Raw genomic sequence first — 22,087 nt, forward strand, 5'->3', positions numbered from 1 at the left:
GCTGATCAAGTTAAATTAAACATAACTCATTCTGAGACCCTTCGCTTTTTCTTGTATGGTGGTTTCGTATTCGGCTATGCCGGTTTGCGACAGCGGGCAGCAGGTGTTATGAGCGGTGTGTGCGGTAATCAGCTCGACAGGTGTTACGTCTCAGAACGTCCTAGTCAGCGCGGCGGCGCGTTGGCTTGTCAGAGAGCATTGGTGCAGTCTTGATCGTTATCTATGCTTCGTCATTTGACATACTGTGATCGACTGTTAACCTGATACCACTACATAGTCGAAACTATTTCGTGTTTCTGGGCGCTTGATACATTAGTAACGTACCTTCAGTTTTGTTTCACGGCCTTTTCATTGCACGCGGTTCATTTGCTGGTTGAGGCGTCGATTTCTGTCCTGCTGGCGTTGCAACGCTTGCATGTTTTAACCTTTTGCCAAGACGCACGATAGGCGTTATAGATCAGATTTTCTTATTTCTGACGCGCTTGCTTATTTTGATGTATGTGCACCTGTACGCAACGCAGGAGTGACGGTGCATGTTCCGGGGGCCACTGAATTGTTGAGCTCCATAATCAGCGGTGCACTTCTGCTGTTGTAATCTTGATATTCGTTCAAATGAAAGCCTTACTGATTTAATTCCAACCTGTTCCGCACTGCATGCTTACACGTCATCTAGTTGCATTTGCGTGTGACCTATAGGTACCCTCGAGGATTCCGATGAACATTCCTCGTGTCTTCGGTTCGTGCAGTTTGCCCAGAAAACGATATTGCGATGGTTAACCTGAAAACGTTGAAATATATCTTTGTTTGAAATTGTCCAGTTCACCTTGCGCTTCTTCGGTAAACTTTTAAATTCACTGTAGTCACAGCATAATGGACATCAGATGAAAATACTCGTCATCGTGGTTTGCAAGGCACAAATAACGGGTCGTAGGAAATTGAAACGTAAAACTGTTTCGAAAACTCACTGATTCAAAGACAAACAGTTGCCTGCTCAAGTACATAATTTCCAATATCATCTCCATTACGTTATCTGTTCAACGTATCCGCTTTCAATCTTCGCAACTTTCGTAAAAACATCGACCTGCGTAATTTAATTTTGTCATGGGGTTGTCTACCAACATACTGTAGACAGTTAATTAGCGCCCCAGGAGCTGGCGAATGTAGTCTCGATTGATCGTTCTATTCGCTCCTCAGTTGCTGTCATGACATGAGTGCTGCATTTTTATGACCTAAACATTATGACACCCCGCCCTGTCCGGCTGTACATGGCTATCGAAAACGACAATTGTGCATGGTCGTTCCGAACTCAGAAGTAGCCTAAATGTGCTGAGTAAGCGCATACGAACTGCGGCACAGTATCTCTCCTCCTATGTAGGCCATATAGGTATAGTTGTACATGTAGGGCATGTCTTACCAACTAGACCCCCACGGTGCGCTTCTTGAGTTCATATAATTAACTTGCACTTGGGTTGTGATCAATATATGGCAAAAGCGAAATGCCGCTTTTGTAACAACTCAATCGCTGCAGGCATTACGATTGAATCAAAAAAATGTCTCTGTTATAACGGCGAATAACGAACGTTATCACTCATTTAGCCATCTTAAGCCAGCACTATAGCTACCACTGTTCAGCAGCGGCCATAACCTAAGCCAATGTTAAGCAACAAGCAACACTTGCCAATAAAAACCATAATTTGGGCCAATGGTAGTCAACGTTAGCGAGTGCAAACAAGTGCTGGTAGTATGCAGGTAAATATGGTAGCAGAGGTCACGTGCCTTAGTGAGGCGCTTTGTAAGACTGTCCTCTGAATCGGTCCATACTTTTTCGTCAGAAATCGAGGCATCGTATGTTATTACAGAATAGGGGTGGAAGACGCCAAGAGAGATATTGTTATCAGAAAGACATGACGTGCAGTTATATCTCATCATACAGGTTTTCGTTGCGATACCCGCCTATCCCAATTGCGTCGTGCGCGAGTCGACTAGAACTGCAACCGGCCATTAAGGTCGTCCATGCGTATTTTACTTGCTCTATGTCAACGCAACACTCAGTCAGGAAACGCTAATGTGTATAAGTGAGGTCCCTGGATGGATAAACTTTTGTGCAACATGGCCGTTCCTATACGTGATTGGCTAACTTGTTTGTAAGACATCCATAAGATACATGCCTCTCAAAGTAGATACAGGCGCATAGTAATGCATGGTTTGTGTTCTGTTGAAATCGTAAAGTTTCTCACTAGTTGGCAAAGAAAACAAGGGAACCGTCATCACGATGAGAGCCCAAGACTTGTGTCTTATCGTCTACCCCATTAATTTCGAAAGAGTGCTCCGGAGTCGTTGATTGCCTGAAAGTTACCGGTCTCCCACGTGTATAACAAAAAGCTCCGAGGTGGTTCCCGCACTCATTGCTCACAGTTTCTGTGATGGATATGTAAACATGTTGACTGTTCACGTTGACCTGGCATACCCTTGAAGGCTGATCTTCAGCTGTGTGTATCACAGTTTACAAATGCATGGACCAGTCTATATAGGATTAGTCACCAGTGATAACGTTACCTTCACTATACTATACAGCAACACTATACAGCAACATAGTCTTGCACCTGTACTTGGAGCCACGTTAAAGGCATGTACTAAAGAGACAAACGATTTCTCGCATATTATTAAATTACTCATTTACAATTCCAAGATCACCAAGCTAGCCGCGAGAAGACGCTCGGCAAGCGAGAAAACGCCCAAAAAGAAAATGCGGGTGACGATGCCACCCGCACCGAACGCCGTCAGGTCATATATTTTGACGGCGTCTACTAGATCCTATACGTAGTTCCTAATCAGTAAAAAAGATGTGCATTGTCCTCCGATGGGAAATAGACTTCACATACCAAATTTGAGGAAATTTCGTTGAGCCAGTGTTGCCAAAATACGATTTAAAATCCGTGATGTCACGCGCGGAGATTTCGGCGCGAAATTTCAAAATGAAACTTTGACCTCAATTTTCTCCTCTATTGATAACCTAATGATGGTCAAACTAACGACATTAGAGTTCTCAGAGTACAATTTATCAACATAAACAGATTCACTTTATCATTTTAGTGTCCCTTTAACCCTGCGTGGCACAACAAACTGTACTGCACTCCCATTTTCTTTGAGACTGATCTGCGCAATATGGCGGCATAACCGCACCGGCTCAGTTCTAGCTTAAGCTCCACTTGGTTGGGTTTCCTTCCTTTTGTGAAAGTTCTCAATGCGAGAAGTCATATTGACCATCGCCGGTGGCAATCTTTTCATTCACATATATACCGATTGCTATCAGGAGCCCATAACGCTGAAAAGCAGGACAATCAGTAGAGAATACGTAAAAATAGTTTTGCGAATGCGGGCCCACGAAAGCAGTCTGCGAAGGTAATGAGCAGCTTCATCATAGCACCTGCGAATGTCTATTCTCCTTTACCTTTTCGATGTGTCTTCCGTGCTTTAGCTGAAGGTGAAACATTCAGGCACGTGCGAAATAAGTTCTGTCTTCAACAGCTTTGCTAATGCCTTTTCTTGTGTCTGGGCACGCGCGAATCGCTGCCACTGTGTCTTCGTCTGTCGCATGTCTCAATTCGATATATAATCGTCCCCGCTCCTTTCTAGCTTTTTAAAGTATGGCGTGATTTGCGGTTGATTTCACTGGATAAACAAACGTTTGTTCAACGGCCGCCCCCATTTCCAACGCGCGGGCAACGAGTGAGGCTCGATCATTTTTTGAGGTAGTGTCGCCATCGGGCGGCTGTTTCGTGAACTGTTTTCGCGCTCTCGCCGCTTTTGCGTTCAGAGAGACCGAGCCCACTGCGCGGGCATGGCGTTGGCGCGTGCATTGCTTCAAGCCATTGCGGATTCTATGAAAATAAACTTTTATTGTTATTATACTTATTGCATACTGCAGATTCGTGGCCCAAAACATAAAAGAAACTAAGAACATAAAGTGGTGTGTTATAAATAAAACGAACCAGACATGTAGCAGTGATACGCAGTCTAGACAGTTCCAATTACTTATAGTCCATATAATAAAAATATAGTGCTTTGATGTGCCATTTTTTGCCAATCACATTTTGGAGGTATTGTCACAATTATATCTAGTATTCCAGAATACAAGGGCTAATAGAGGGTGAAAGGTTAAGGGCGTTCTGTATTTGTTCGTGAAGGAATTCGAGGTGCATAATTTGCGTAATGTCGAGACTATATGCCTAAGGCTAGTTCTTCGGCATCGCAAACAAACAGAGCCTATTTTTCACACTACATACTCCTGTAATTTGTGCCCTTGACTTCAAGGCAGACGTGTCTTTTTTCCTATATTTTACTTAATTCTTTTTTGCTGTGTAAGCTCGTTTTAAAGGCAAACTATCGGGCTAGAGAGACGTGGCAGTCTGTATTGACTTCATGCATCATAAGAAACGCTCGTTTTCAAGGCAAGCGCCAGCGCACTTGAGAGGCGCGGCAATCTGCATGTGTTGACTTCACGTATCATAGAGAGAAAAAAGTTTTCATTTTGCGTTCATACTGTTCTGCCTGTTAGCATGCGTGGTCGCGGGATCGGTTTTCAACCGTGGTTTGCTCTACCCAGGGTTCCTTATCTCGCGATGGCGTGAGCTAAGTATAAACCCATGTGGTTGAAATTAACCAGGAACCTTTCCGTTGCACGTGTTGCTAACAGCCCAGTTGTCGCTTTGATACGATAAACTCGACGAATCAATCCATGTGTCATCTTTTAACAGCGTGGGTATAGAATCCGCCACAATGACCATAGCTGATCGAGCCACCCATACTTTTTTCACACGTTTCTCACGTTTTTCTTTCGTCGTGATCTGTTTACTCATAATCTGCAATCACCTGCGGATTACAGTTGCCCAGCGGTTGTTTTCTCGTCCGTCATAGCTCGGCTAAGACTCCGCACCTGCCACGTGTTTAATAACACGCCCGCTCGCTATTCGGCACGTTCTCACTGAGAACGCCGTCCGTATCACATATATGTAATGTTATTAGGCCTCATTTACGACTCTCATTCGCTCGTCGAACAAAGGTGCGCACACGTTTCTGTACCTTCGTTTAGACGTGCGCCAGCACAAGAAAAGGGCGGCGCGGAAAGAATAGAAGCTCTCGGAAATTAAACTCGCACGGCGCCAGCACATCAAAGGTGGGCGCGTGTATATTTATAACCCTAGATCCGCGAGATTTAGGCCGGTTTTTTTTTTTTTTTCATTCCTCTCCTGCACGCACCCCGCGTTGGGTCTTTTGTCTTCCGAGGGACGCCGTAACTTTTTATCGCTCCATGTGTGTTTTCGTTTCTTGCCTTTTCTTTCAAACTCAGCGCATTATTCACGTTACCGTATAGTTAAATTTAATTACCTACCTCGCCGGAACTGTGCGAAAGAAAAAAAAAACTATAAGAAGAATACTCACTTCAATGCACCATCGCTCTACTTTCTTCAATGGCTGTCAGGAGATACTCGGCACGATACAGATTTGCTGGTCAGTTAATTTCGTTCCATTTATTCATATCGACAGATAACAGAGGTGGCAGACAAATGTTCTTCAATCGGAGATCACGTGAAAGGCTTTGACTATTAATCCTTTGCTTGTGTGATTTGAGGGCCCCTACAGGCGTCGCGCTTGTGGCTCTTGCTGCCAGATAGAGCGGGGAGGAAAAAGGAAGAGGTTTATCAGAAGGGAGTATCATTGATCTGTGCCAAGGAAGTAGAAGAGGTGCACTAAGAGATAGCGAAAGAGATGGTACACTGTCGTTGCTGGAATATTCCAACGCTTCATCGATAAGGTGATGATGGCATTGACGTCGTAATGGTTTCTCCTCTGCTCTGACTAGGCTGGTTGGTAAAAAAAAAGGGCGCGTATTGTTTCCTTTTTTAATGTAATTATTTTCTTCTTAATCCGTTTTAATTGCTCCCAATAGATGACCGTTTTTGTTACATTTTAAACTACGGTAGTGGCTAGTATGTGGTCGGAATGCGAATAAGAAAAATAACCTCCGTATCTCTAAAACGCCTTCTTTTTTTTTTTTTATTTGCGACATAGACTTGCCCTTAAGGCATAATATTTTGTTTTGTATATTTGTGTTAAATGTGCGCCGTTAGGCCGGTGTTGTGTATGAAGTGAAGAAGTGTCTTGTGGAATGTGTTGTCATGTATCCATCGGTCATAACTGTTTGTGTCACTGTAGCGAAGACCAGCTTGCAGGAGATGACGGGATCGTTCCGACTGTAATCCTTGGCATGTCCATATAAGGTGGTATGCATCTGCTTGTATCACCGGAGCAGAACAGTACGGGCATGTAGAACCAACTGGTAAATGCGACCAGTTCCATGTTGAAATAACGCCTTCTTATCTCACGATTGTGTATTGTAGCTATGATAAATTGAGATGGTTCCCTAATAAACTATTCGCTATTTACTAAAAGTAATGGCCACTGGCCAAACGGAGTCTTGTATACTCGATTTAGGATAATATGAAGGCGAAGCACTGAATTTACCCAGCAACCTGGGTACTCGCTAGTTACCAGTTTACCTTCTGGTTTACCAACGTACTCTGCTGGTTATTTACGTCGCCATGAGAAGTGATCAAGGCTGATCACTGCTCATGGTGAGAGAGTGAGCAGGTAATCGCTAAGACTTCCGAAAAGTAAAAACTGGCGCTATTGTGACCAAGAACTCGCTAGATTTCGCAAACATTCCAAGGGACACTTTGCAAAATATTTACTGCACGTGCAAACACAAATATGTTTTCCATCTAAATAACCTCGGCTGCAGAATAGCAGAATGAACCATTCTTTCCATTCAACATTCGTCTCATTCCTTCGTTTTTCTGCTTTTCTTTGTAGCACGTCAAGTTTAAAACCAGGTGCCATACCCGCAGTAAATTTTGAAAAGCCCTCATGGTGCTCGTGCTCCTTCGCTGCAATTTGAATGGGTGACAGGGTGTGAACGAGTCTGGCTAGAAAACTTTCTTGCCGGAAGGCGTAGTAAACGACTTTTGCAAATCGTCAAGACGGTCTGTAGAGCGATACATAGAAGAAAAGCTCGTCACAAAGGAGAGCAAAACGCGCACCTGAAATAACTCGAACAAAAGCTGTGTTTCCTTGTCTACGTTTGCTACCACCTGCATACGTCAAGCAGTATGGCATGTAGGTGGTCTACCTCTTTAGCTCGTGTGAGCTAAAGAGGTAGACACGCTATGTGTATCCACCGGCCGACGCTCCTTTCTCTTCTTCTTGAGAGTTAAGTGCCCATCGCATTTACCACAATAAAACTGCGTCCTTTTAGCAATTTACAGGAAAATCACCCCCCCCCCCTCCCGCACACACACACACACACACTTTTTTTTTTTGGTGGACCGGTTCTCCCGCTCTTGGGGTAATTGTATTTTAACTCTCGTCGACCTCCCTTTGTAGCGAGGCAACGATCCCAACACATTAGGGCCTTTCCCACAACACTCGGCGAGCCCCCCTTTTTTACGTGTAACTAAGCCTGAGTAGATTCTCTCCGCTCTAAGGCTGGCAAGATGCGTACTTCTCGCCTCCAAGAGACGTGCACCTGGCATGTACCTGGCATGTATATTATGTACGCACCTGCGAAGAAAGTGCATCGTTGAAGCTGTGCGAAAAGGCGTGGACAAAGGAGGCAGAAGTACACATGACGAGCCCTGCCTTCCTTTTCTTCGTCTTTTCGCGCTGCTTCATCGATGCATTTGTAGCCCAACTTTCTATCCTGTTGCGAAGAAAATGTATGGCGAACTGACGATTCGCAGAAAGGTGTAAGTAGGCTTTCCTGCAAGTTTCTTTCTCTACTCAAGTACTCTCGTTCACAAAGTTCTTAGCCTCCTCAACAGTCGGATACAACTTAAGAAGCCCGGGGAGGCCATGTCCAGACGACCGAAGCGCTGCAGCCGATCGCCTCCGCATTAAAGAAATAGCTCCGCTCATGCACGCGGCAATATTATCTGAATTTGCGGTCAGCGGCTGTCCGGCTCATGACGTCAGTATGGAGTGCGCGCCCATCAGCGCAAGCTTTTGTGCATCCTCCTTTGAGGAGGAAGTGGGATGGACTTCTAAAGTTCTCTCCTGCAATCAGTGTTTTTTCCTTTCGCCATTCCAGGGAAACTATGTCCCCGAATGACAGGTCCCCCGGTCGCCATGCGTATGCTGGGGGGGGGGGGGGGGGGGGGGGGGTGACTTTGAGGCGTGGCTGTCGTGTTTTGAAAAGTATTTGTGGTGTTCGTGCACCTTCACTGGAGTGAGGTGGGGCGAAATGCCGGTTGTCCACGTGTTGAGGAATTTTCGAAGAACTATACGCAACGTCCTGCAAGCGCGTTATGTTATTAATGACCGGGATAAAAGTCATCGTGATATATATATACACTATAGTTATACACGTTCGGTTCAGAACGTTTCGAGGGCTGAGTCGAACAAGACGATGTTCGGTCCTTCATCAGATAGCTTCGAATACCCCCACACTATGGTTGAGAAATAGGAGTTGTTAGAATGCACGGAGTACCGTAGTGCGGCAAGCACAACCCTGTCAAAACGGAGATAACAATATTACTGTCAATTTCCGGTGAATTTTATCATAATGCTTACGCTATTTACATCGCCATTTTGACTGTTCCGCTGTATCGCACTTGATGAGAAGACATCCCAACAAGGAGTCTCAAGGCGAAGAGCGCTTCGTCTCTTATCTCCCCTCTTTTTTGTGAAATGAAGTGTTCCCTATCGTGCATTTGTCTGTACAAGGAACCTTCAAGAACGACTTGCGTGCAGTTGTCAGGATTCGTGTTCGGCACTATTTCCTGTCTTCGCGGTGCCTATGTCTTTATGTGCAATGTTGATAATCTGCCTGGCATCCTTCAGCAGCGCTTCTCTTTGAGCTATATACGTGCAAGGGTCCACAATGGCGCCCGTCGCGATACGATACAGCGCTGCATGCATCTCGCAAAAAAAAAAAAAGAAAACGAAACGCGACAGAAATGTCGTTGTAAATTGAAACCAACTAGCCCAAACCACAATTTTTCTCGGGTACATATATGATCTCTCGGTCTTGAAAACGTGCATCACTCCGATGAAAGTCTAAACCCAGTTTTTTTTTTTTTTTTTTCGAACAACGCGAGCCGCGAGTAGTTAGCTAATCGCCGTGTGTTCATTAATTTCCGAATATTTATTTCGTCCGGGTTTTTCGACGTGATTGAAAAGTCGGAAATTGACTCTATATCATGCTATAAATCGACACTTTCTTGATGAATAGGAGAACGAGCCAGAAACTTGGGTGAGGGGATTGCAGTGACGTCACTGAAACCGCCGTATTGGAGCGCCAGCATGGGGGGACGCGAAGCTTGTGATTCGACGTTAAGGTTATGGAAACATCGCATGCAGGTCATTTATTCACGCACGGAGGCGTTCCTGCCACGTCTTGATCACAACTTGTTTGTCATCAAAGCCGCCATCTCGGAGCGTCAGTACATACGTTTAGACGCTGCGTCCATGACGTCACATGCAAGCTATTTATACCTGTCCGGGTTGGGCCATTTTTCGTGCTAAAGCGGTTAAGTGCTCAGGCAGGATTACCACGCTTCTTTGCGGGGATCCGCGAAGAATAGTGCGATAGGCGAGAAATGGGGGCAGAAAAGGCGAGCTCGCGTCGTGATAGAGATAAAGAACGAGATGCATATCGCTGGCTCTAATGCACCTTGTGTGTGGCTGTGGCTTCAATGAGAATTGTGATTAGTATGGAGAGTTCATTTGACTACAGAAATAGACTGGCGCGCTAGCTGGCTTATCTCATTACAACAAGCAGGATTATAGCAGGTAACCGTGTTCGTGTGGTGTCGTGGCCACTTCAAGTTCAAGATGCGTGTTTCAGTAATTCATTGCTGCCTGATTCAGAGTACCAAGTGGACGGGTCTCAGCTTGCTGCAAGCCTTGGTGCATATTTGGCTTCTGCGAAAGCAGCAGGCTCCAGGAAAGTCGAGGCTCTATACGTTTCGTCTGTAAGTCCGTGGCTATCATATCTTTGTTATTTGTTTGCCTCGAAGACAACTGTCGTTAAGGCTTCGAAAACAGCGCAGGCGGACTCGCTAGGTCGTTCTACCGCCTGCATGCTTGACTGATAAAACCGGGTTGTTTGCATGCATGCGCGCCGAAGGACAACCTTTGGTACATGTCTTCTATGTACGAATACGTGATTGCTTCGCACAAAGGGACGGTTAAAACTCTGCGGTTTTTACACGTATACCAGAACAATATTACCTAACACGCCGTAGTTGGGGACTCTGAATCGATTCTGATGGGGACTCTGAATCGATTTTGATCACCTGAAGGTTTTTAAGACGTGTACCGTAGTCTAAGCGCGGGTTCGATTCCCGGCCATGGCGCCGTGACCGGAAATTGAGCCCGCATCCTCTGGCTGAGCAACACAGCGCCTTAGCCGCTAAGATACCACGGTGGGTCAAACAGGGAAAAGGTATTGCGTGGTGTACACTTAGCGACTGTACCTTACAGTTATTCAACCTTATAATTGGCATATATGCGTCCAAAATGACCGCACTGAAGTTGTGGTTTGTTGAAAAAGGAAGACGCACCATTTCTGCAACGTTTGCGGGAGCACGGCTCGACATGTCGAGTGCTCTCTCTCTCCTTTATGTAACAAATGACAAGTTTGGACCTTCTTCCTGTAAAAACGTGATTGTTCTATCATCGCTGCAGCCAGTATCGGCTATAGTCAGGATGAGGTCATTGCGATACGCTTTCGTAGGCTTCCTTGCTTTTTAAAACAAATATCCGCCGACAACGTTAATCACGCTTTGATACTCGCTGACATTGGCGCCTCTTAGACTCACCGTGTCACGCAGGCGCGCAGTCTGTCTAGTCACTTCTCGAGCTCTACAAACAAACATACATCGCTTCACAACATCTGTATCTTGTCAGCTTCGTCAGCTGGTCCTCCAGGTCCCTGCCTTTTGTCCCTGGTCGCTATGGACGCGAGTGCCCTTCGAACCCACCAGCTGTTTAGGACAATGCCGACCTTGCACGCGGCACTGCGGCAAAGGGCTTCGGTGCATCGTATCTTCCGAGACGCTGAGTTTCCGCGGTATCTGTATCTCGGTGTGCACTGTCCGCGTCAGTGCACCCCGGTATTTTAACCCTGCATTCCTTTAGGGCGAAGTCAGAAGGCGAGATAGGGCGACCTCTGCGCGGTGATACTATGGTTCTTCAGTTCTCACCGACCTCCTCTCTATCGGCTCATTTCCCGACGCGGTATATACGCGTACGTGTCCGTCGATAAGTCAACCGCACTGGTTAAAAGTTGAGCCTATAAGAGCACCCTGGTCAGTTGCTACCCGCCTCCTGAGCTTGCCCTGCGGGCTCTCCGTTCCCCTCTTATACGTCGACAGGTCGCCACTCGCGACACTCGTTGCGGCCCACGGAGAAACCATGACTGCCGGTCGCGCACGTTCCCCCAGTGGTGTTGAAGGTATTGTAACGAGGCACGACTCTTTTTTTCTTTAGGTTTCCGCACTAGAAGCGTCATTCCGAGCAAATGCGCTACTCGAGGTACCCGTTTATGGTTACCCAGCTTTTGTTGCTGGGCCACAGCATTACTATTACCCGACATCGCCGCCTCCTTCGTTGTTACGCATGTTAGGGGTACCGTCACAGAAAGAAAGCGTCTGTTATTTAATTTGTATTAAGTAGTTTGGGCCGAATTGCCAATGCTGGCCGCATATGTACAGTCGGCGTAAAAAGTTTATAGAGGCCACTCGGTCTGTGAAAAACTTTGAATTTCCAAGCAATATGTGACTGCATTCGGTCGAGCTGCACAGTGCATGTTGTTAACGCATTTTAGAACAGGCCGGGAATCTAAACCCAAGGCGGCCTGCCGAATCAGCGGGAATATTCAGCTTTTTCGTGCGTCTCGTGGTCCCTAAACTTTTGACGCTGACTGTTCATTGCAAGTCATATAGCCGCTTTCGTGCATTGTCTCGCTTAACAACAATGATTTCTGGGGTTTTACGTCCGAACACCACGACATGATTGTGATAAAAAAAGGTAAAAAAAAGAAAACACGACGAGTTAGTATACTGCTTGTCTAAGCTCTTTTTTTTTTTTTTTTTTTTACAAGTGAGCCGATGTGGTGTCGTATCGCGCTACGCTTTTTCGCAGCATGGAGTTCTGACTTCCTGCACTTCCTTCGAGCTTTTACTTAGCGACCTTTTTGCTTAGATGCGGTTCGCGTATATCGTGGCGACCTCTTCCTTGTCTCGGCTACTGTGGGGTATATGATAGTGGAGCAGTCGAAGGAAGCCGGAGGCGAGTGTGGGGAATTCTGGCGGCTATGTGTATTGACGGCTGCGATCTTCGTTCTCGCATAGGCTATACATATACGCGCCAGACACACGTGATTCATGCACGCCGAGAGGTGGCATGTGAGATTGACTAGCGGGAAGCGCCGGCGCCCGACCTTCCCGTGCCGCGGAAACCCCCGTATATCTTCATCGTTGCCAAGCTTGCGAACGCATGCGCCGTAAGGAGTCACCCCGTCCTGCCAACTAACTGCAGCGCCTGTTTCCTTTGTTGTTTCCTTGCTATCGGGTCTCTTATACGCGCAGTGTTTCCCTGGAACTTCTCATGCACTTCGACGTGGAAGAGCTTTTGACCCTGTATGTAGTTTTGTTTTGATTCTATCGTTCGTGTTCTCGGGCGTGCACCAGATGGCGTTAGACCCACTGCGACATCCATTTAGGCTCAAGCTAAAATTCCTGTTAACCGGTTCTAGAAAGTCAGTTGCGTTTCTTTTTTTTTTTTTCCAGAATACGTTGACGTTTCGTACGCTGAAGTCAATGAAGCCAATGACGAAATCAGTGAAGCGCATATTTAAAAACCCCGCGCGTGTGGGCTGCTGGGATACATGGGCTGTGTATACGCGGCTGCGAACGAGGGCACGCGGAAAAGCGCTGTATGTGTTGCGTGGTGTGTTCTAGAAATGTGCCTTTCTGTGCGTGTGTACTCATTTACGCCTGCGGCAGTGTAAATTAGAATCTTTCTGGAACTCGCACTGTGACACTGTTGTAGCCGCCATGTTGACGCACCACCACTAGCACGGTCAGAAGTGGTACTTCATGTCAATCGCTTATATATCTGCAAACGGCGAAAGGGAAATATAAGCGTTCTGTTTCGCCCTGTTCTGGTGAAAGAAAAATAAATAATGATGAATACATCGTTCTAACTATATACATACGTGTGTCTACCCAAAATGTGAATTTCTCTCCTCCTCCTAATCTGTCAGTCCTCTTTCCATAGTTCGGGGTAACTAGCTGGGCTCAGCCTGGCTAAAGTCCCTAGATTTTTTGCTCTTCCTTGCTAAGTACCGACAACCATTGAAGCGCCACCGACGAATCTCATTGGCTAACGCTCGTTTTCGGTATCCATGTTTTTCCTAACGCTTTTTCAGCACCTGTTGGAACGCGCGCCCCACTCACTGATAACGAGAGACTAGCTGGAGGAGAAAGGCGCGTCGAGTTCGCGTATTGTCCGCTGAAAGATGCGTGGCTAATGTATTGAGACGCACGTGGCTTTGTAAATCTTCCAAGTTAGGAAGCTTAGAACACGGCGGCAGGTGCCGGCTGCGCATGAGAGAGGGTCGGGAGAAGAGGGAGTTGTCGGTACTTAAGCAAAAATGGAAACATCTAGGGACTGGCCAACATGGGCGTCGGCAGGGGGTGTTCAAGGGGCACTTGCCGCCCCCCTCCCCCCCACCGGCCCCCACGCACAGAAGCCACACCAGCGCTCCCCCTCCCCCCGCCGTGATGAAACACGGCTTTGCACTCCCCAAGATAAAATGCTGCCGACGCCCATGCATGGTTAACCTCCTTCAATTTCGTTCTGACTGCGTTCGCCCTTTCTCTCTCTGGCTATGCTATGAGATGCTTAAACAGATTTCTGTTTCGGCCTCCGCTTTGTGCAGGGTTGGCCTCGAACTGCCGTGCCGACGAGGAGTCGGCGAGCCGCGCGAGCCCCGTGGCCGTCGCCGCAGGCGGCGACGGCACCAGCATCAGCACTAGCGACACCAGCCCAGCCATGTTGGAAGAGAGCATGGTCCTGCACTGCGCCCACTGCACGCACAGCTTCACGGGGGTGAGCGCGGCGGCGCAGCTCAGGGACCACGTGCTCTGCGCGCACCCCTCGAGGCAGTCGGATGACTCGTCGGTGGCCGTGAAGAAGGAGCCCGGCTACGAGTTGTCATCGATGACCGTCAAGAAGGAAGAGCCGAGCGACGAGTCGTCCGCGCCGCGTCCCCCGAGCAACGGGCCCGTGGTCGGCATGGCCGTCTTCACCTGCGCCAAGTGCAACGTGACCTTCTCCAAAAAGGAACACCTGGAGAAGCACGACCTGATGCACACCGCTGCCGTTCCTGGCACGCAGGTGAGCGAGAAAGATGGCTGCTTTTTCTCGTCCGTGAGTGTATTATGACAATGACGCTTATTTTCGCATCAATACAACGTAATGATGCGAAGGGGTGGGAGAAAATAAGTTGTCATTCAGACAGATCGACGAAGCCGCATGCCCCCTCATTGGCGATCACAGCTGCGATACAGTACATCAACACATTTCAAGAATACATATTGCAATGAACATACAGGAGTACAGTAAAATACTGCCCAATTTTACACACAAAAAATGCACTCCTTTGCAGACACACATAAAAAGCACAAGATATATACCATTATACAAATTAGCGAGATTTCGCTTTTGCGTATATCCTAAGTTATGGGTCACGAACCAAAAAGAACGCAAATAGGGTATGAGGCTTTGTGTGCACATATGTATACTATCGGCGTCAAATGAAACCCGAACAGCGGCAAGCATTCGCAGTGGTACAGTGCACGCCCTCCAGATTAGGCGTGCGCATCCAGTTTTGCCGCACTGCGCATATGCACGCCTGTCCATGGTGATAACTGGACGGCGCGCACTGTATTACTGCGAAAGCTTGCCGCTGTTCGGGTTTCATTTGACGCCGATAGTAGCTCTGGGTATCCAGAACACGTTTTGATACGAATATCTAAATCTCCCTGTACTATACTGGAAAACCGGGACGCAGGAGTAGTCTACAGTGACGGAAAAATGAAACGCGAATAATAAATTAGGAATGGCTATAGCTTTCGCGAATGATTACTCAAGAAAACTTGCATCGCTAATTATGGTATTGCGGATGATCGTTTGCGCCTCAAAATACAAGCGAAGTCATGCTGATAGTATGTATACTGGCGAAAATAAATATAGGAAAGAGTGCGCTTTAGTTAACCTTAAACTGCTCGCATTTCAGTTGTTCACGAGTGTAAGCCAACTTTGGAGAAAAGCAAGAATACAGGGGAGGGATATTGTTGCGTGACAAACTTGAAGCCTTATCGTAAAGGGATGCAATGACGAACAGCAAGAACGAAGGATTATGGCAACTAAAGTTGTCATCACGGGAGACGTCTACTTCTCTAAACCAATAAGCTGCCCAAGTTATAGTCAAGAAATTGTAAAGGATCGAAACTGTGTAGTTTCGTTAAGGTGAGAGTGGATGATGAAGCAAGTGATGAAACGACGCCAAGGAACATGGCGCAAGCATTTCGCAAGATGTTGTCTCAATTTTTGACCGAGCTCTAGAGCAGTATTTCAGAGTGTGTTTGGTACGAAAGATTTGTTACCCCTTGAAGGCCTTCGCAATGGCACGTTCTGCGCACACTGGCCTTCGTAACAATAGACTCGGTTTCATTACTGAAGCGGCCGTGTCGATATTTAGCTTATTTCACACCCCGTTAATTCACGCATTTTATATGACTGTCGCTGCAAGAGGGCACGAGGTCTTATTTCAACGTCTACAAACAACACCGCTTAGCGACTCGCCAGAGTCAACGAACAAGTTGTACATCAGGCCTCCAGCGCGCGCAGACCACACCATGCAGGCGCTCGAAATAGCTCACTTCGAGCACAGTCGCTCATGAGACGCACATAGGAGGAAACAACAGTTCCTCGTTTCGCTGGGCTTTCTTTCTTAAAGGTTTCGCAGCGCCTTGCGCGACGGTACACGTTGTTGGGTCGAGTCGACGCGGTTGCCGGCGCTATCGAGCGCGACCTGTTTACGCGCCTGACTCGACTTCCTGCGGGTCTCGGTGCGGCCTGAACAACGCAGACAGCGCGCGGTGGCTCTGATTGCTCGCCCTCCGCAGGAGGAGGATCGAGAAAGGAAGTGATTTCACCCCTTTTGTAATGCCATATCCTTCTGGGGCAGGGACCGCGCGTGTGCCGCGCCAAGTGTGGTGCCTTTTTTTTTTATTTCCCTGCTCGCACTTCTTCGTTGTCGTTCAAGGACGACTCAGCGCTCATTTGGTGGACAAGCCATGTGCATATACCCCGTATGTATATGTGCGTTGCGAAATAGTCGTATATTCTCGAACGATAACTTTCAAGGATAACAGCACGTTTGCGTGATGGTATACGTGGGCCACCTCAGAGGAGCTAGCGATCGACAAGCAATCTGTCTGACTGTTCAGCCAATTAACGGGCCCTGAAATTAGCTCCTTTCAGATTGATCGAGCGAGAGTATACGTCGCTTGATAAACAAAACAAAACGATGTTTTGTAGCTTTATGTATTGCCGATTGCATGCACAGCATGAATATAGGGGCACCTTTGCGTGCCCGGGAGTGTTGGAAGCTTGAGTTTCCAGCATGAAAACTATACCATATATACAGCTCAATCGAACGGGTTGTGGGTTCTCTATACATCGCGGCTTATTACTAGCATCCCGAATGTCTGCAGGAAAGATGCTGCGAGTTCTTTTGGCGTGTAGTGAAAGCGCGTATCGCATATTCTACATTTTGAAAACATAATATAGAAGATCTCACGTGCAGCAGGTATACTAATTCGTAAAGCTTCGCCGGGAACAGACCGCTTTTGTTTATAAAGTCACAAACGTCGTCATACTTGCACTGCGCGCTCGCGCATCGTCAGTGAGCTTTCTATCGCTTACCACCATGACGAGCCGAATAATTCCGAAACACCGTATGTATGCAGGATGGCATGATACATCCCCGTATCATTTCAACCTCTCTATGGAGCAAACCCTCTGCCGCTCCGACAGGTGATAACGCAGTGAAACCTCGGTGATACGAATCTCACGGGACCACCAAAAATATTCGTATCATCCGAAATTTGTAACACCAGAAAGCATAGAAAATTAGCATGCGACAAAAGAACGCTGGTGTATATTTTCATTTATTGTTTTTCAGGGCCGCAACAACGTCAGGAAGAACCCTGAATGATTGTCATTTAAGTTTTTAGATGTCGGCAATCATACCAGCACTCGTAAATATACGGCCTGTACGCGCGCATTTAATTAATGAACCAGATGCGTTGTGACCCGCGACAGCAGTAGCCCCTTCCAAGTTTTAGAATGCTTTTTTGCATGACACGGGAGTACTGCAGCGAAAGTAACGGAAGAAGCGCTTTGACACGATAGACCAAGGCCACAAAATTACAGAACCGCGGTCCTGTGTTATTATTTTGTTATCGCGGAGGTGTTGGAGATGTTTTTTTTTTTTTTTTTGGAGATTTACGGCCGTGCCCACATAAGTGCGACCTCAACTGTCGTGCACGTTGACGTTGTGAGGCCTGACTCCTTCGCCAAGACCGTCCTCGGCTTCTTTCGGTCCTCGTCCACCTTTCATAGGATGTCTGATGCATCGAGGCAGGCACGTGTAAACACAATACAACGACAGCAGCCCGCGTCCTCGCGTTAGAAAAAAAAAAGCACGGCGCTAATGTCCTCTATAATCTAAACGCGAAGGCACACGGAGGCACATAAGAGCCTCAAAGATTCGCGCACACAATCTCGGAGGCCGTGACGCGTCTCTGAAGGTTTATTCTGACCGTAAGAAAAATGCTTTTCTAATGATTCTGCTGATTTGGCGGTGCGGCGCGCGTGCCCACGCTTGCGTTCCCGCGCTCGCACGTGCTTGCCGCGTCTTCCGCGACAGCGCGGACAGCACCTCTTCGTACCTGGGCGGTAGCGTACGTTCGTATCAAACGTCGCTGGGTGAAAATCGGTTTACAACAACGCGTACTCCATTACATTGCAGGCCCATGGGCCTTGGCCGGGACCAACGAAAAATTCGTATCACCCCGAAATTCGTATGAGCTGTGATCGTATCACCGAGGTTTCATTGTATAGTTCCAGAGATTGTATGTATGCTTGCTCTAAACGCGGGCGCGACGGTATATGAATCTGTTCGGGCGGTCCCCATTTAAATATTAAAAAAAGCAAGTTGACACATTTTATGAAGCGTGACTGTATATAGTGTTAAATAAAGCCTTCACCCCTTCATTCAATACGAAGTGCTAGAGAAGTCTCGCACCATGCGCATCTCTCTCCCATGTTTTCGTCTTCGTAATAAAGTCCTTTCGCATGCATGGCAATCAGCGAGTTTTAGTGCGGGGCCCCCAAGGTGCTTGCACATATATACGCAAGCCCTTGCGTTCGTTTGTGCTCTTGCAGCTGTCGAACAGAAGATAACGGGGAAATATTATTAGCGAGTTTTAGTACTGCGTGCACAGCGTCCGTAACGGCGTTGCGTATCTATATATATGAGAACACTGCGTTTCACATAGTTCGCATGAGCAGAAGTTCTGCGCGCTATATGCAAAACACAGCGTTCTTATATACGTACGCAACGCATGCAGTTACGGGCGCTTCGTACGAAGTACTAAAATTTGCTATTAAAATAGAACGCAAGGACGGGTGGACCCAGTTATATTTTGTCTGCATATCAGCAGACCTTGACGATTGCTAAGGGCAGAGGTGCAAATATATGCTCTGGGCAGCGCCTCCTCTATCTTTCCAAAAATAGAGGAGGTGTTGCTTTAGGTGGTGTTTGGGTCACCCGACGCGTATCGCCCTTATACAACAGCGCCGTTCTCGATGTTTTCAATGCAGCCGCGTCCCCAGGCGCCCGTCCAGCCAAGCGCGGATGAGAACGCGGCGTTGCGCAAGTTCAAGTGCCCCGAGCCGTCGTGCGGCAAGGCGTTCAAGTTCAAGCATCACCTGAAGGAACACATTCGCATCCACAGCGGCGAGAAGCCGTTCGAGTGCCCCCACTGCCAAAAGCGGTTCTCGCACTCGGGCTCCTACTCATCACACATGACGAGCAAGAAGTGCCTCATCGTCAACCTCAAGGTAACCACCTATTTCACTATTATATACTGCGATGGATGTTGTCAAGGCAATGGAAAGTCAAGTGGCATGATGCACACCACTGGCCTGCGTGCTGTTATCTTCAAATAAAATCAGAAACTTATTCGTGAATGCATCCACATAAATTAATAGCACCGCTAAATCAGCCTAAACTGACAGAGTAGCGTATTGAAACTTTCTTCGTTAATTTGCCGAGGTAGTGTCGGTTGTTGCTGGGCAAAATCAGTCGTACTTTGTTCTATGTACAGTCTGCAGTCGCACTTAAAAACTGTACGATGTGGCGCCCCACTCGCGTCATTAATGCGCAATGATGTCACATTTACGTCACAAGAATTTCCATCTCCCTGTATTTGAAACCTGTATTTGAACCTGAAAAAACTGTACGAATTCAGCGAAAGTTTTGCGTTGTTCATCTTCCTGCAAATAATGAATATTTCCGACTATCAAAACGACGCACTTGGTGATATATGCCTGTTTTTGTTTTGTTTACTTGGCAGCGCCTCACTGCGTACTTCATCGATGCAGGACGCTATTTAGACATAAGCGCTTACACCTGTGCAGAAGGGCGATGCTGCTCAGCAAAACTTGTACTGGGCAAGATGGTGCAGAGCTTCTGGGAAATATTAAGCGTAGAACAGACACCTACAAAGCCGAAATACACAGGACAGGGTGGTGCGGATGCAGGCAGCACGTGCACAGTCTTCGTTATCGGCTCCATTCACTCAAGCAGGTGCCCGCTGCTGGCCCCCTAATCGCGCCCGATACGAACATCGCAGCGTCTCGAACACCCTGTCCGTTATATAATTTGTCTGTACCTCTCGGATGCTCACCACCAACACACGCTCATGCACATACACAGAGGCACGCGCATCATTGTAGTACACGGCTGCATGGAGCAGACCACCCCGATGCGGTCGTTTAAACCTGGTGCGCGGCCTCTCTGCTGCTGCCGTGAGCCGCAGGCTGCTCGACAGCACGGGAGGAAAGGCGAGGGGTGTCGCTTTCTCGCCACCGCCTGCTTTCACTGAACGAACCTTCTGTCTTTCGCGGTCGGCCCTTCTTCGCACCGAAAAAAAAAAAGAGAAAGAAAGGAAGACATCGCTTGTGGCGTGAGCCTCGAAGACAGCCACCCGCAGTCGCAAAATGGAACGGCGGCGACAGGCGTGGCGCGGAAGCTCCCGCTAAGTTTTACCAGATGGGACGGCGGCGCGCATTTACGGGATTTCGAGTGTTTCCTTCTCCGGTGTGTCTCAAAACAAATGGTGTTACAGCGGCGTGCGCGTGTGCTTCTTTCTTGTATACGTGTCGTATGTTGCGCTGGGTAAGATTAAGCGGTTCCTCGCCTCGCCACCGCTGTTGGCTTTGTCGTGACTATCTCGCAGAGACTCCGCCAAACACGCCGGTGTGTGCGGTCCACGTTGTGAACCAACCTGCCGGCATATTCCAGCTGGCTTCTTTACCATCCGCCGCACTGAATTAAGGGGATAAGATTGCCGATACCCACGATATTGCCGGCAGGCTCACCTCCTTGGTGCACAAAGTTCCAACTGTGTGGTTCCCGTGAGCGTTCCGTGTGCGCCCTTTTTGAAGACGCCAGGCTTCGTTGCAATCGATTCCGGATGGTTCTTCTCGAGAAAATTGTGTATACGTTTTCTGTTACTGCAAGCGCCGTCGGCGGTAGAGAAAACAAGCAGTAATAAAAGACGGCACTGGAAAATACAGCAGCGCAACAGATGCTTACGTTGTTACGCCCCGTGAAAGAAAACCAACAAAATTACGCAGGCTGTTCGTCAGTAGTCTTTGATACCGTGGATGCGCTATATATATATATATATATATATATAGGAAAGGAAATGATTTTCTAAGGGCTCGTTTATCTTTGTTAGACACAATGTTATTGAGAACTAACAGACAATAACGCCAAGGAAAGTATAGGGGGTGTTATCTGTAGTATTTAGAACCTAAATGTGAAGAAAGTAAAGTGGACGAAAAGATGACTTGCCGCCGGCAGGGACCGAACCTGCGACCTTCGAATAACGCGTCCGATGCTCTACCACTGAGCTACGGCGGCGGTCATCCTCCCGTCCACTTTTTTGGGGTATATATGTTGATTTAAACGTAGGAGTGTTAGTCAGCGCCAATCGCAGCCATGGCGGCGAGTGTGGAACACTCTTTTTTTGCCTGTTGGCGTCACGTAGCACGTGATCTTTTTACGAGCTGGCAGCTGACCAGTAATCCCTCGCATACTACCTGAAGGCATTAAGTCTGCCAGGACGAGACCCTCGCTATGAATGAAGGAAAGGAAATGATTTTCTAAGGGCTCGTTTATCTTTGTTAGACACAATGTTATTGAGAACTAACAGACAATAACGCCAAGGAAAGTATAGGGGGTGTTATCTGTAGTATTTAGAACCTAAATGTGAAGAAAGTAAAGTGGACGAAAAGATGACTTGCCGCCGGCAGGGACCGAACCTGCGACCTTCGAATAACGCGTCCGATGCTCTACCACTGAGCACTATATATATATATATATATATATATATATAGTGGCATCGCGAGAGCGTTCTTCATCTTTCGATGACAACTTTATTGTTCATCGAGGCTGAATACATTTCACTAAAATTTGGTGACGACCTATACGTATTTACGTGACATGGATCCATTTCTTGAGCGATGAGAGGTGTTGGTGGTGCATGTGTGCTACCCTGTATAGGTTAAAGCTTTTCACAGTGACTCGTTCAGCTAACGTTGCATTTTGGGGCATGTACACGCCCAGCTGACCGTCCCAACTGTTCTCTCAGCTATATAG

The 22,087-nt window shown here is 47.4% G+C and overlaps 1 protein-coding gene across 3 annotated transcripts in view; it reads left to right on the top strand.

Moving 5' to 3' along the window:
- The window catches only part of LOC119393311 (zinc finger E-box-binding homeobox 1), a 604,428-nt gene that overhangs the window by 566,836 nt on the left and 15,505 nt on the right, over window positions 1-22,087 (top strand). For all 3 annotated transcript variants that reach the window (XM_049416198.1, XM_049416199.1, XM_049416200.1), the window contains exons 4-5: window positions 14,006-14,463; window positions 19,021-19,260. In XM_049416198.1, the coding sequence (XP_049272155.1) occupies window positions 14,006-14,463; window positions 19,021-19,260 (698 nt within the window). The remainder of the gene's footprint in view (window positions 1-14,005; window positions 14,464-19,020; window positions 19,261-22,087) is intronic.

Source organism: Rhipicephalus sanguineus, chromosome 5 (genome assembly GCF_013339695.2).
Source record: "Rhipicephalus sanguineus isolate Rsan-2018 chromosome 5, BIME_Rsan_1.4, whole genome shotgun sequence".
Classification (NCBI taxonomy): Eukaryota; Metazoa; Arthropoda; class Arachnida; order Ixodida; family Ixodidae; genus Rhipicephalus; species Rhipicephalus sanguineus.